The 16,082-nt window shown below is 36.3% G+C and overlaps 1 protein-coding gene across 1 annotated transcript in view; it reads right to left on the bottom strand.

The window, feature by feature from the left end:
* The window catches only part of LOC149080645 (uncharacterized), a 41,488-nt gene extending 35,412 nt beyond the window's left edge, over positions 1-6,076 (bottom strand). The window contains exons 1-3 of the mRNA XM_089239815.1: positions 5,765-6,076; positions 2,608-2,731; positions 79-177 (exon numbers count right to left, since the gene is read on the bottom strand). Coding sequence (XP_089095941.1) covers positions 79-177; positions 2,608-2,731; positions 5,765-5,880 — 339 coding nt within the window. The 5' untranslated portion in view covers positions 5,881-6,076. The remainder of the gene's footprint in view (positions 1-78; positions 178-2,607; positions 2,732-5,764) is intronic.
* Positions 6,077-16,082: the final 10,006 nt, after the last annotated feature.

Genomic DNA, 16,082 nt, shown 5'->3' with positions numbered 1-16,082 from the left:
ATATATTTCTATTTCTTCATAAATGAGTGATCTTCATAACTCATTGATCAAAATATAGCATTAATAAGCAATGCTTACTTCATCAGAAGAATTGAACTTGATGATTAACTTGGAAATATGAATGCAGTCTCCACATACTTTTTGAGGATCTTTCATTCCCAAATGAGGTAAAGAAACCTTCAAAATACAGATTAATTCAGCGCAATGGAAATGAAATCAACATAAAACTTATTAAAAATAACATATACAGTGAAAAGTATCATTAAACAGAGGATTAATATTATTTGCATTCTCTAGGAAGTGAATTTTCTCAATGAAACATGGTCAGCCAAATTATCATGTGATTCCAAAAAACAGCAGTCATCTGCCTCTTCTTTTTTTACCATATGGTTCCCATAGTAATTGAAGATGGCAATGAACATGATACAAAAACTGCATTTTAGAAAGAGCTGAATTTACATACATTCTGTTCTTGAATAATCATAGCTGTTTACAGTGTCTCAAAGATAGTAAATAGTTGATAAGGTTTTCGCGGCCATCATTTGATAAAAATTGTTTTTTCGGGTTCGAAGACCATCACCCGTTTGAGTTAGTTCTCAACGTTTCCCCAACACTAGTGGTTGGCATCATCAGGAGAATAGATAAACTGGATCAAAGTCAAGTTTTCCGGAGTCTCAGGTTGTCACAATACAACAATTTTTATCATTCAAAGATAGTGTCTATACGGTGTAAATTCACCTTGTTCCTACAATATTGCTAATGCACATTTTTAAAAAAAAATCATAACGGAAAACTTTCAACGGAATCGTAAAACTTTCCAGACATCGTGGAAAAAAACCGAATCTGTAAAAACTTGACCTTGAATATCCACAGTTTTATCATATAACTGCTATGTGGTAGTCACCATTTTGCATTGCGAAAATCACGGGTGTGTAGGCAGAATCAGTTTTTGGAGGAGCACAAGAATCTAATTCTTCACAGAAAGTTTGGGTCACTAACACTGGAAAACAATTTTAAATTAAGAGATAGTATAAACAAAATTATAGTAGTAAAACATTATATCAAGAGTAAAAACAGAAAGTGAGAAGCTTGGATTCTACCTAAATATGAAAAAACAAAGAGCATGACTACAGCAGATATTCACAGTTCTCAAATAGATGACGAAAGTTTTGAGATTGTGGACAGATTTGATTTCTTAGGATCAAGAATTGTAAAAGAGGGAACTTGCACAGAAGAAATAAAAAGACGAGAAAGCTTAATATAATAATGAAAGACAAAGATGTATCAATGAAAACAAAAATTAGAATTATAAATGCGTTGGTCTTTCCTGTCTTTATGTATGGATGTGAGACCTGGACACTACAGAAAGCAGATAAGAAAATAATTGATTCCTTCGAACTTTGGTGCTGGAGGAGGATGCTGAAAATTCCATGGACAGCTAAAAGGACCAACAAATCGGTTATCGAAGAAGTCAAGGCTGACTATTCTCTAGAAGCAACAGTCATTAAACAGAAACTCTCTTACTTTGGCCATGTAATGCACACAGAAGGCTCACTAGAGAAAATGGTAATGCTTGGAAGAATGGAGGGAACGAGAGGGAGAGGCAGACCAAGCACCAGATGGATAGAAGAGGTGTTGCAAAGCACTAGAATGAAGCTAGCACAACTGAGACATGCTGTGAATGACAGACCAGCTTGGAGAGCCATGATCTATAGAGTCACCAAGAGTTAAATCGACTTGATGGTTCCTAACAACTAAACAACATAAAACAATTTATTTTATTCCAATATTTTAATTCTCTACAAAAATATTTTTAATTTTTGATCTTCGGGGTGGGGGGGGGGTTAAGCTTAATATAATAATGAAAGACAAAGATGTATCAATGAAAACAAAAATTAGAATTATAAATGCGTTGGTCTTTCCTGTCTTTATGTATGGATGTGAGACCTGGACACTACAGAAAGCAGATAAGAAAATAATTGATTCCTTCGAACTTTGGTGCTGGAGGAGGATGCTGAAAATTCCATGGACAGCTAAAAGGACCAACAAATTTGGTCCCCCAAATTTTGCTTTTGGTTAAAATCCGGGTTTGGAATCCGTGATTGCACAATGGTAATAATCTAAAAATGTGATTTTTTAAGGTTTCAAAATTTTGAGTTGGCTATGCCTTTGAAAAAACTTCTGGTTGCCACGGCGATCACACAGACCTACACACAGCCCCCCCCCTATTTTCTTCTGATATCATGCAAACAAAAATTTGTTATCGTTCCTACTAATATGGCGAATTCCATCAATTCATTCTTTGTAAAAAATTAAATTTGAAAATTCAGAAAAGTTTTTTTTTTTTTATTTTATAAAACTCAGATTTTTTTATTCTTTTCCAGAATATGTACATACTTTTTTCACCCCAAGTGTATCCCATTTTGCCCTCCAGTCCTTTTGTAATAACAAAGGAAATAGATTTTCTGAATTCATCACTTTTAATTTTAGGAACGAGGAACAAGTAGAGTTGAAGGATGAGAAAAATTTAAAATTTAAAAATTCAAAACAAGACCTCTGTTTTTAACAATTTTAGGCTATAACCAAGGAATGCTGAAAAATACTTACCTTCTGAAAACAGCACTTGTTGCAGAATATTTTCCCACAGCTTCTACAATGATGTTTCCTTTTGAAATGAGTAAATTTTTCCAAACATTTCGTACATGAGATTGATCCTTCATCTGGTGTCCAACTGGAAAATAAATACTTTCATATAAATTAATCCAAATGTCAGACATGAAATAGTTGGCATCCAAAAGGTTTAACAAAGACATAGCTGAAAAAATGATTTTTTGCTAGAGATTATACTAAAGAGAACTCGGACAGAAAAGTCTACTGGTCTTGGCCGGGAATCAAACCCAGTCCTCCGCAAACCGGGCAAGCGTGCTATTCATTATACACTACTAGAGAGATGCTATCATTCCTTCCTTATTTATCCACTGTGGCATTACGTGCTAAAGTGAGGCTCAGCAGTCTCCCTTGACTTCAGCAAATGGGCATGGGTTCCCATCTGGCAGTAGTGAGAATGAGATGTTTTCAGCCCAATAGATGAAATATAGACTTTTTTGTGAACAAAAGTATAGCCTTAAAAACATAGCTCCACCTCACTTCGAAGACATTGTTTTTTCTACAATATCCAGGAATGTGTGTGCATTTTGTAGAAAGGGGACAGTGACTAACAATAAGCACAAAAGTCACATTCATGTATAAGTTGAGGTAAAACTTTGCAAGAAAATACATTAAATATCAACTAATTGAGACAAAAGTTTGGAAAAAAATTCTAATAAAAATTAGTTATTTCCTCATACTGTATTAAAGCATAAAAGAGAAAATTATTTAGACATTGATTGCTTCACAATTCAAGATCTTTTTTTTTGTATTCCTTGTTATGTGGTTGCAATCATGTCCTTCTAGATGTACCCACATGAAGAAAAAATTGAGGGGGAGTGAATGTTACTAGTCGTCCAGTATGTACGGGACTCAAGCCTGTATGCAGTAGAAGGATGAGTGTGATGCATTGCATATTAACCCTACAAATGTGCATGATTTTTTATTTTGAGCTGATAATTTTTTTAATAATTAATTAAACCTATAGAAAGCCCGGGAAAATATTGAAAAAAATCTATTCCGAATTTTACTCCTTATACAGGGTCTTAAAGAGGATGTAAAATCACATATAAAATAAATGTATTGAAGTATTATTACTTTCCAATACATAACTACTTTCTTTGTGATTCAAACTATAGAAAGAAAAAACATTGGGCTGCAAACTTCAATGTAAAAAAAGAAATGTAAATAAATCATTTTGATCCTACAGTGCATGATTTTTTTTGACAGGTTACAGAAGATTTACATTTCTTTTTTAATTGAGGAGTTTTACTGCTATCCATCAATGGCTTTCGAATGAAAATGAAAAATGGGAATAATGAAAGTCTCAAATATGAAGTTTCCAATTAGCAACGGGAAAAGAAACATATTTAAAGTATTGGGTTGTTCGGAAAGTAATTTCGTTTTTTTTAATGAAAATGAAAGACGATTTTCTTATAGTGAATAAATATTTTATTGAATTATATATTGCCCATTATGGTTCAATACCTTTTGCCATCTTTCTGGCAGTAGCATGATTCCACGCTCATAAAATTTTTGTTGTTTGCTGACAAAAAATTGATCCAGGTGGTTTTTGACCTCCTCATTTGAAGCAAAGGTTTTACCGTCTAAAAAATTTTGTAAAGACAGGAACAAATAATAATCAGAAGGTGCCAGATTTGGAGAATATGGTGGGTGTGACAGTATATCCCATCCAAGCTGTAAAAGCTTTTGACGAGTTACCAAACTTGTATGAGGTCTCACATTATCTTGGTGGAACACTACACCTTTACTACTGATCAATTCTGGCCTTTTCTGTTTAAGTGAATCATTCAATTTGTCCAGCTGATGACAGTACACTTCCGAATTGATCGTTGTGTTGTCCGGTAGAAGCTCAAAAAAACTTTTTACTTTTTCTTTTTTATTCCATGATCTCTTGCGTTTAACATTGTTGTAGACAACCCATTTCTCGTCCCCAGTGATTGATGCGCTTCAAAAATGTATCATTTTCTTGACGTTTGAGAAGCAAATCACAAACGTCAATGCGACGACACAAATTTCTTTCCGTAAGAACATGAGGAACCCATATGTCAAGCTTTGAGATTAAACCTAGGCGTTTCAAATGGTCATGAACTGTCAAATTCGATAAATTTAATCTCTCAGTGATCTCACGAGTCGTTATTCGCCAGTTTGCATCAATTAATGCCTTTATTGTGTCTTTATCAGCTTCAACAGAACTTGGTGACAGCTTCAACAGAACTTGACTTCCTTCCAGAACTTGGTGCATCTTCAACATCGAAATTGCTGGATCGAAATTTTGTTGGGGGAGATATGATTGAAGTACTAACAGAGGGACATTAACTTGGTCGAGAAAGTGCAGAGAAGAGCCACATATGCTCTTGATGGCACACAGGGCTTAAGCTATGAAGAAAGACTTGATTTTATGAAAACGTTTACATTGGAAGAACGTAGGTGTCTGGGTATATGATTTGAGGTGTTTAAAATTTTCAACGGGATGGATAAAATGAACCATGAATTATTAATACATTGTCAATCAACTACTTCCACAAAGGGACACCAGTATTAATTGGTAAAACGCCTGAGTGGTGTGGTGGTAAGATGCTCATCTACCACTGTGAAGGTTGCTGTCATGATCCCAGGTTCGAACCCAAGGGAGGATATAGATAAGATATTTTCCCTAACAAACTTGAGGCGACCACCGATAGACAGCACCTTTATTTCCAACCCATCTCATTAATGGCAGTAAATTGCAATATAGCGATATGGCCAGAGTTGGTGTTTGGTGAAGTAGTATCAATTGGTAAGGGACAATTTTAGAATGTGGTGTTGCAGGGAGTTTTTCTAATAGTGTTGTTCTCTGAAAATATCTTATGATCAATAGAGCAATTTAAAAATCTGGTAAAAAAATATATAATTCTATTATTATCCATAAATATCAAACACAGAAATTCAACATGTTTTATGACTGCTCAAGAGTTTTATGAATGAATAATATTCAAAATAGGATATTTGTTGATTCATAAAACAAATACAAATAAGAGACCACAACAGGCAAAATTCCCAACGAGGTGCCTGGAAAAGTACATTTGCTTGTTATCTATATGAATAAAACATTTACTCAGGTTTGTGAAAAAGCGGTAAACTGTTCGAGTCATCGTTCGAGATCATCATGGGAATTCGGATACAGACACCATCAATTTCAACAGTTTCTTGCATTGACTGATTATCATTCATTCTTCATAAAATATTCTGAACATGCATCGACGAATTTTTCCCGAATTACAGTGGATGAAAAAATCTGAAATGCCAGAACGAGCGCTTAAAAATGTTCACATTCAGCTGGATGTCACATGAGAAGAAATAGTAAACAAACCATGTGGGCGGATGCACGTGGTAACCATCCAGCTAAAACACACTCTTGGCACACACACATAATCACATCTCTCCCCCCCCCCGTTTCTTTCTTCATTTCTTTTTTTATTTATACATATGACCATATTTCTCCGAGAAAAATACGGGAAAATTTGGTTTGCAAATACAGGAAAACACTGGACATTGCCAATTGTCACCGAACAGTCGCTCCCCAAATTACTAGGAAATTAGTAATAATGGCACAAAACTAACCAAAAACTTTTTTAGGCTGGAATTAAAGTACAAAACTTTTAGAAAAGTTATCTTATAAAACTTAAAAAATGCAACCAATAAGCGTATCTGTAATAGACTTAATGGTTGTCATTTTTTTCAAGTTATGAAAAAGATATTTTATCAAACATTTATAGTGTAATTCCGGCCTATTACACTATAAAAGTTTGACAAAAGATCTCTTGTAAAACACAACCAATACGCTTATAGGTTACATTCAATGAAATGGAACCGATCCGCTTATTCGTTGCAGTTGTCAAATTTTATATAAAAATTATTGCACACTATAAAAGTTTTATAAAAGTTCATTCATAAAACTTGAAAAATTCAAATCAATAAGGTTATCGGTTACATTCGAGCAAATGCAACCGATGCCCTTATTGGGTGCATTTTTCAAGTTTTATAAATGAACTTTTATGAACATTTAATAGTGTATGGCCGGGATTACACTTTATAAAAGTTTGGTAAAAGTCCTTTTATAGAAAATGAAAAATATAACCAATAAGGTCACGGTCGCATTTTCTAGAATGTAACCAATAATACACAGGTGTAAGAAATTAAGAGAATTTGCAGACTGAATTTCAGAACCGAGTGCTGCAAAATAACACCAAGAAATTCGCCGAGGTGTACTAGCGAACGAAATGCGTCTTGACTTACTCGCGCTTATAAAGCCTGTTTCTCTACTGGCTCCGCCTACACACACGTGTACGCTTACGTATTTGACGTATAAGATTTGCATTTTTGTCTAGAAGCAGTGGTTTTACATTCAGTTCAGTTCTTTTCATGAAATTCGATAAAATATGCAAAATTCTCTTAATTTATTTCACTAGTGTAGTACCGGTTATATTCGCGCAAATGCAACAGATAGTCTTATTGGCTGCAGTTTTAAAGTTTTATAAAATAACTTTTATCAAACTTTTGTAGTGTAATCCCGGCCTAAAGCAGGTATTACATTGTAAAAGCTCTTTAATAAAGTATTTTTTGTGTGATCCCGGCCTTAATTAGAGATTACCATCGAGCTTATATTAATGGAGGCAGCATCGAGCCACTGTGCGACGGGATCAATATCGAATGCAAGTAAAGTACACGTGACTCGTTGAATAACATAATTCCTGTCAGGCAATTTCCCCATAGAAATGTACAGTTCCGTCTCTATATACTGCCGCTGTGGTGGTCGATTGGTCATAGTGACGGACTCGCGTCGCGAACACCGCGGGCTGTTGGCATCACTTATCCCGGGAGGGACTTAATCACTTATCCCTGGGTCGTGTCTGGTCTTTTTTTTTTTTTTTTTTTTTTCAAGCCGAGCACAACTCAGGTCTATCGCCATGGGCAGTTTACTACTTAGTGAGTTGTGCCGGAAGTGTAAGTATATGTACCTAACAGTCTGAGTGCGTATCTAGTGTTGTGTATGATTTTTCAGTGCTGCCATCTATATCTCAGAAGGGAAGTGAGTGAAGTGTAATGACTGAATATTTGTACTGTTTATAGGACTTGTTGTGTTGCTCTCTGTGGCGAGACTTTTTAACGGGGAGATCGACTCGCATTTGCGGCTTGAAGTTGGGAACCACAGAAAACCAACTTCAGCCGACCACCACTGTGGTGACGGTGGGGCTCGAACCCGGGTCCCCGCGATGCGAGTCCGTCACTATGACCACTCGACCACCACAGCGTCCCGGGTTCGAACCCCACCGTCGCCACAGTGGTGGTCGTCTGCAGTTGGTTTTCTGTGGTTCGCGAGCCGATCTCTCCTTTAAAAAGTCTCGCCACAGACCTAAAAACAGTACAAATGTAATTCAATCATAACACATCACTCACTTCACGTCTGAAATATAGATGGCAGCACTGAAAAAAAATCAAACATAACATTACATATGCTCTCATACTGTTAGGTACACACAGATACACTTCCGGCACAATTCACTGGTAGTAAATCGCCCATAGATGGCGATAGACCTGAGTTGTGCTCGGTTTGAAACAAAAGTATAAATATTGCGTTTTTTTTAAAGATTAAAAAAAGAATGGAAAAAGGATCTCACCTAAAGATGAAAAAATATAAAATTATTTATTTTATTAATGCTGTAATAATTTCTTTCAATACTGAAAAATTTCTTTCATTAATTCTGAAATTATTTCCTTTATTAATTATTATTTCTGGAATAATTTCTTTCATCAATTCTTAATTTGTTTCATTCATTAATGCTGAAATTATTTCTTTTTTAATGCTTGAAATATTTCTTTTTTAATGCTTTCTTTTTTAAGATCTTTGCTAATTCTTTTTAATCTTTCATTGATTCTGGAATTATATCTCTATTAATTGTGAAATTATCTCTTTCATTAATTTTGGAATTATCGCTTTCATTAATTTTGGAATTATTACTTTCATTAATTTTGGAATTATCGCTTTCATCAATCTGGAATTATCGCTTTCATTAATTTTGGAATTATCTCTTTCCTTAATTCTGGAATTATCTTCCATTAATGCTGGAATTATCGCTTTTATTTATTTTGTTCATTTGATCATTTTTGTCGCACCACGGTTATTTTCTGCACACGAGGGCTAATTAGACCGAAATCCGAACGGTAGTCTTGGAATTATCTCATCGATGCTGAAATTATTTCTTTCGTTTATTGTTTTAAACTCTTATTTATGGTATGAGACTTTTTGGATCACATGATATTTCCCTCTTTCTTGAGGGACATACAAGGTAACCAATACGGCGACTTCCTGTGCGACTCATGAAAGAAACAAATATACATTAAAGAAACATAGAAATGAATCGTTTTTTTTTTCCTTTTTAATGGGAGCTAGATATTTCGTAATTTTTTTAAGTTCAAGTTATCGGTATGCCTATTTTTCCTTCACAAAATGCTTGATTAAAGCTACGGAATTTCTTCAATGTAATTTATATGGGCCCATAATTAGTTTAAAAACATCCTAAACTATATGGATTGATGCAATTGGATAATATAAGACAATACGGAGATATTAATTCTTATTTTCGTACTTAGAAGATATAAATAAAAAGTTGAAATCAATGTTATTGCATGGATATCCACCTCAAAAGTGGGTCTGGCACATTATTTTATATTTAATTTTCTGGGCTTCGTATCTTTAAGCGAACTTAATATTTCGAAAATCAAAAATTCAATTCAATTTTCAAAATTATTGATGTGGTCGAAAACCCCACTAAATTTCTGCATTTCTACGCTAAAATAGGTAATTTTAACATTGATCTGTATGGGGATCATCGAGTGTTTGTCCCTCAGAGTGATGCTGATGATGATTATGATGTCTATTCGAAAAGCCTCATTAAAAAATAACGGAGATTGCGCCGAGATATTCAACGAGTCACGTGATCTCCCGACGAATGATGTTGGTGATACCGTTCTCATCACTGCCAAGTCGGAGACCGCTGACGTCATACTCCCTCCAGTAATATAAGCTCGATGGAGACTATAGAACCGGCATCTTCAACCCGTTGCTCGTGAGCACCCAGAGTGATCGGTCCGATTTCGTGCTCGCGAGCACTCAATAAACTTTCCAACTAAACACCTTGTGCAAATTGCATTCAAGGATTGAAATCACCCTGATTTCATGCATCAGTATGCCAAACTTGCCATAGGGGTGCACTTCTTATGATGATGGGCACAAGCAGTTCTCTCGAGTAGGAAAAAGTTGATGACCTCTGCTATAAACGTTTGGTAAAGGTTCGCTGATAAAACTTGAAAAATGCAAACAATAAGCGTATCTAATAGGCTCATTTGTTTTTTTTTTTTTTCAAGTTTTGTAAAGTAACTTTTATAGTGTAATCCCGGGCGAGGATTACACAATATTTCTCTCCGGAACCTCCGTATTTTCATACAGTTTTCGCCATCTCGACGTTTTTGTAAAAATTGCCCTTTTCTTATGTATTTTTACAATGATTTAAAAAAGAAATTTTAATCTTTATTGAAATCAAACATTAAAACTACATTTGTTATAACTATAATAAATGACTATAAATAATAAATATAATAAATAAATGACTATAAATAAGAATAATCATCTGATATATTTGTCATGCTTAAACTTCTTATTTTGTAGAATTCATTTTAATCCACTGCAATTAACAGTAGTGCTTCATTTCCTGTCATTGACGATTTTCAGTGATTTTAGGAATAGTTGGCGACTTTGCTCACTTTTGCTCACTTTTGGCATAATTTTTTTTCGATAATGGGGGATGTTCCGTATTTTACCGGATTTGGAGAATTCCCCCATCCCCTATTTTTCTCGAGGAAATATGGCCAGCCTACATATTTTCCACCAGAAAACAGGCACAAAAAAGGGTGTTGTAAGTTTAACCCCCCTTGGATTAGCATGGAACAAAAATTGTTATCTCCGAAAAGAAAGTTGATGGTAAATAGAAAACACACAAGAAACAAAACAGTGACGTATGACGTAAAACAAATGGTGTATGAGATATATGCCATAAAGCAGTGGTTCCACTAACCACCGCGTTAATCTGACAATGTTGCTTACTGGCAACCCATAAAATGCATATGAATTACATAGCTTGGAATAATACAAAAATATCATTTATTGTTTGAAATGTAACTTTGTATTACTGTTTAAGAATACACATCAAAATTTCTCCTCCACACGTGATATTTCACCCTAAAATCTATTGTGGGGGGGGGGGGGGCTCAAATGACCTCAGCCCCTAGGTTCCGGCGCCTATGGTTGGAGGGAAAGAAGCTGATAAACAAGTCTGAACAGGCACGTGCTGGTTGACTACGTTGTCATTATCCGAGGATGATGTCACTCTCGCTATCGGTGCGAAGATTTTTAACAGCTTGTTGATGCGAAGATATATTTAGGAAAGAGAAAATTCAACTACCCTAGTGGGGAATCAAGAACTCACGTCCGCTCACTTGTCGGGAGAGCGCACCCTAGACAACTAGAATACAAAGACAACGAATATCTTAATCTTTTCTTAGAGCTCACGTGCACTGAATGGGACCGTATATGGACGGCCGGACCTAATTCAGGCGAAAGCTCTAGATTGCTGACACTGCCACCAGATGACGACGTATCCGAGGATGATGTCACTCTCCGCTAATGAAGGTTTTAACAGTTGCCTATGAAGGTATATTTAGGAAAGAGAGAAAAAAGTTAGGTCCGATCGTCCATGCACGGTCCTGCTCAGTGCATACGAGCGGTAAGATTGAGATATTCATTGTCTTTGTAGTCTAGTGGTCTAGGGTGCTCAGCCGGTAAATGAGAGGACGTGGGTTTGATTCCCGCAAGGCAGTTGAATTTTCTCTCTTTTCTAAAATATATCTGTTGCCATTGTTTTGTATCGATAGGGCGATGAAAAACTTTTAAATTTCTAATTTTTTATTGGAAATTAAAGCACATTCATTAACAAACAAATAACAACCCCCCCCCCCCAAGAATATCCCGAAGAACGGGACATGTGGGCACGTCATGTAGGGGGATCACAGATAAAGTTCTTGTCAAAAGGGGGGGGTCACGCTTTAAGAAGAACGGGAACCACTGCCATAAAGCATACATTCTCAATCCGTGGCTCTTTAGCTAACTGTGGTCTACGAAGAAATTTGATGTGATTAGGGGCCGTTCAAGTATTACGTCATCATCGATGTGGGGGGGGGGTTTCCGATTTGCTGACTTTTGATGACAAGAGGAGAGGGGATTTTGGATAGTGCTTACGTCATGAACCACCCTTTATGAAAATATGAGTTAGGATTCAGAGGGGCAGAGCTGATGACGAAATTTTGCTGACAAGGGGGGGGGGTCAAAAATGGCTAAAATTTGCTTACGTAATACTTGAACGACCCCTTATCAACCCTGAAACCATGAACATGAAATGATTATTGATATAACACAGTTTTTCCCAACCTTATGTGTTCCACCAAAGCATTTTTGAAATCATGATGTCTTCTCATCAGGTCTTAACTAGAAAACTTTTGCCCCTCCCGACAAAACTTTTTTTTATATGCAAAAACCATACGTTTTCGCTAAGAAATCTTAAATTTTGTATCCCAGAGGTTTAGCCGCCCACCCCACAACTCAGTTCTGTCTCTTTCGACTGTTACTTGTAATTCTTGTTGTTCAAAAGTAAAATCCTATTCACGTTGAGGAATTTAAAAAGGTCATTTGCTTAGTCAAAAACAATAGTTCTTAATCGGGGGCAGTGTTGCCAACATAGTTATTTTCCAACTAGATCTGGTCTTTTTTTTCTGCCATTAAGTTGGAGAAAATACCAATCTAGTTGAAAAGTAAACGACCGTCAACAGGGACAACTTTGCCACTTGTTTTCTTCCTTCAACTGCTTTATCAACTAATTATGTACGAAAATGCTCCAAAACCATCATGAAACATTAGTCTTGATCTCTAGTTTCACGATCTGTGGAAACATGACAACTGAAGTGAACATTTATACCTAAACAATAAAATATAGCGTTAAAACCAGTTGAAATCACCCAAAAACACCTGAAAAAGATTTTTTAAATTATGAAAACACCTTACACATTAGTACTGTATTAACGCTATATTTTAAAAAAAGGCCCACAAAAATATTTACAACATTAAAATCGGAATGTTTGAAATTCAAAAACTTCAAAGTTCAAAGAAAAGTTTTACATTTTCGGTCAGAAAAGGTAGATTTGTCACGACGTCTTGTGTACATTGAGTTAAGCTTCATCAGGTACGTTTGGGGAGTAAAAAAATTTCCCTCTGAAAGTCGTGTATATATGACAATTCAAACTACCATAGAATTGAGTGAATTTACCAACATTATGCTTGACACATTTTTCTCCAAAAACTTTACCACAGCAAACATTCCGAGCTGCAGTTGTTTAAAAACTATTGCAACCGAGCTGCAGTTATTTAAAACTAAACCATTCTAGCTACAATCAGTAAAGTATACCAAAAACTTGTCCATTCCACCAGCGTTCGAAAGAGCGTATAATGAACCATATCAGTGTTCTGGTTCAGTAAAAATTCAGTCTTTTGTCTGCGGAGCGGTGATCATGACTCTTCGCTTCTTCGGCGTTCGCTCAAGTAGAGGTTCGACGAACATTTGGAAAACGAAAGGCGGATGAAAACGTATGTAAATACATCACTATCTCGGATATGCAGATATGTTCATCATGGAACGAGGAATTTCGCGTTACAAAGGAATTTTGTTAAGCGTAATGATGCCAATTATGTAAATTTAACATGCCACCCCGATTGAAAAGTGACTCATCTGTCCAAAGTATCGATCTCAGGAAATGGTGTTCTTCAATATTTCGCTCTAACAGTCAACGGCAAAATGTTACCCACTTTTGGAAGTCTGAGCGCCGTAATTCTTGTACCGCTGTGAAATGGTATGGATGGTACTGGTTTTTCTCCAAAACAATTCATCACTCATTTTCGTGAAATTCCATCTTCTCTCGCAAGTAAGCGTGAACTCTAACACTTGGCTCTTCTTCCACTCGGTCGAGTACGAACTCCTCGACGGTGACGGAGCGTTGATCATGACCCTTTTTGTACGCCTTAACAATTGAACCAGTCTCTCCAAGTCTTTGGTGAATCGCGGTAAATACAGCACGGTTGGGCATACGACGACGTGGGTAACGCAGACGGTACTCTTCCTCAGCTCTCCGAGAGTTACCATTGCAAAATTCATAAATGAAATGCATATTCGCTTACTCTTAGTTCGTAAAATGAGCCATAACCATTTACAGGTTAGAAAATATAACTACTTGATTCCCCCTAATGACTGAAATCGAAAATAAAATTCAGAAATTAAAGGGAAAAAAACTACAACGGAAATCGAACCAACTTGGTTAATTCGTAGCAATGTAAAAAAATACGAGAAGTGGAAAATAATAAAAAGCAAGCGAGTTCAGCACGAAAGAAAAAAAAAAATTGACCGAGCTAATGCAATTAACAGCAACAAACGTCAAAGAAGCTGATGAGCTCATGCTCGCTAAGGTGAATTGACTCGCTGTTTTTGTACCTGTGAGTAGAATGCGAGCAGGAAGCTTGGAGCACATCTGCATATCTGAGATAGTGATGGATTTACATACGGTTTCATCCATCTTAGTTTCGTTTTCCGAATGTTCGTCGAACCTCTACTTGTGTGAACGCCGAAGAAGCGAAGGGTCATGATCACCGCTCCGCAAACAAAAGACTGAATTTTTACTGAACCAGAACACTGATATGGTTCATTATAAGCCCTTTCGAAAGCTGATGGAATGGACAAGTTTTTGGTAAATTTGACCGATCGTAGCTAAAAGGGTGTTTGCAGAATTGGCAGTTATAGAACTTGGCGGCAATTCGATTTTAAATGTCGCCAATCTTTCAGCGCTTGTAACTCGTCAATGAATCTAGATACAGTATTTCAATGAAAATGGTGTCATCTTATTAGAATTTTTCTGTTCTTTCCAAATATGTACTCAGTTTGCGTGTCGGTTTTCCAGAAACTTCACAAATTTGGATTCTTTTCAAACTTGACGCATTTTTTTCCATAATCGATTATCCACCATAACTCGAAATCGGTTTTAAGATAGGACAGGACTGGTGGGATGTTTCATGCTTTCATGACCCCCTTAGGTTCATCTATCACCCCCTTTTTATTTGGCACAATAGGTCTGATTCACCCTTTATATACAAAGTGTACTAAGGATACTAAACAGCAATTGAATTCAAGATATACGGAAGACTGGATGTTGTGAAGATATTTATTATTTGAGATGTTGATTTTTTTAAGGAAGGAAAAACTCATCTCTGCCTCTACCGGGCATCAGAGCACTCGTCCGGCATTCGAGGGACCTGGGTTCGACTCCCGGTAGAGGCAGAGATGAGTTTTTCCTTCCTTAAAAAAATCACATCTCAAATAATAAATATCTTCACAACACACACACACACACACATCCAGGCTTCCGTATATCTTGTATTAACGAGTGAAGAGCGACATTCATGTCATAGCAATTGAATTGTTTCCGTCTTAATCGAATACCCCGCTTAATCGGACATTGTATGCTGGAACCGTTGATATCCAAAAAGTAGTGATGACTGTATTTATTCGTAGCAAAAAATTCTAATTGGTTAGTTGACGAATAAAATTTAGTTAGTTGCTTCACCTTTGTAAAGTAGTTTTTAAACAACACTTTTGTACACTACGCAGATAAAGTAGCTTCATAGCAGTTTTATTAACACTTTCGGAAGGTAGATAGTGCAAAATACCGATGTCATTAAACACCGGCGTAAGAACAAACACTGGTGAGAAACTTAAAAATATACTGATGTTAGTAAATACACTGCTCAAAACAATTAGGGGAGCAAGCAAAAAAGTGAAGAAAACCGTGCGAGACAGCCACGTATTGGCATACAATGGATAGTACACGCGTATCAATGCGCAATACAGAAAAAAGACGTAAAAAAATTTGGAATTAAGCTTTAATTCTTTGAAAATATGGAAAAAACATGAAAAGATGATTTAGGGCAACAATTTGGTTACATGTAAACGATAAAAAAAAGTACTGTTTAGACATGATGCATGAGTTTTAATAGGGCGTGTGGTCTCCTCGAACAGCTAAGACTGCTGCACACCTGTTTGCCATGGATGCGATGAGGTTATCGATCAGACTTTGGGGAATACTGTTCCACTCCTCAAGAAGTGCAATCTGCAAGTCTCGGACAGTAACAGGCGGCCTTGGTCGCGCAGCAATGCGTCGTCCGAGCATGTCCCAAACATGCTCGATTGGATTCAGGTCAGGAGAGCACGCTGGCCATTCCATAC

Source organism: Pholcus phalangioides, unplaced genomic scaffold (assembly GCF_987345545.1).
Source record: "Pholcus phalangioides strain wild (caught in Gottingen) unplaced genomic scaffold, Ppha-v1.0 ptg000011l_1, whole genome shotgun sequence".
Lineage (NCBI taxonomy): Eukaryota > Metazoa > Arthropoda > Arachnida > Araneae > Pholcidae > Pholcus > Pholcus phalangioides.
This window is presented reverse-complemented; position numbering and strand designations above follow the sequence as displayed.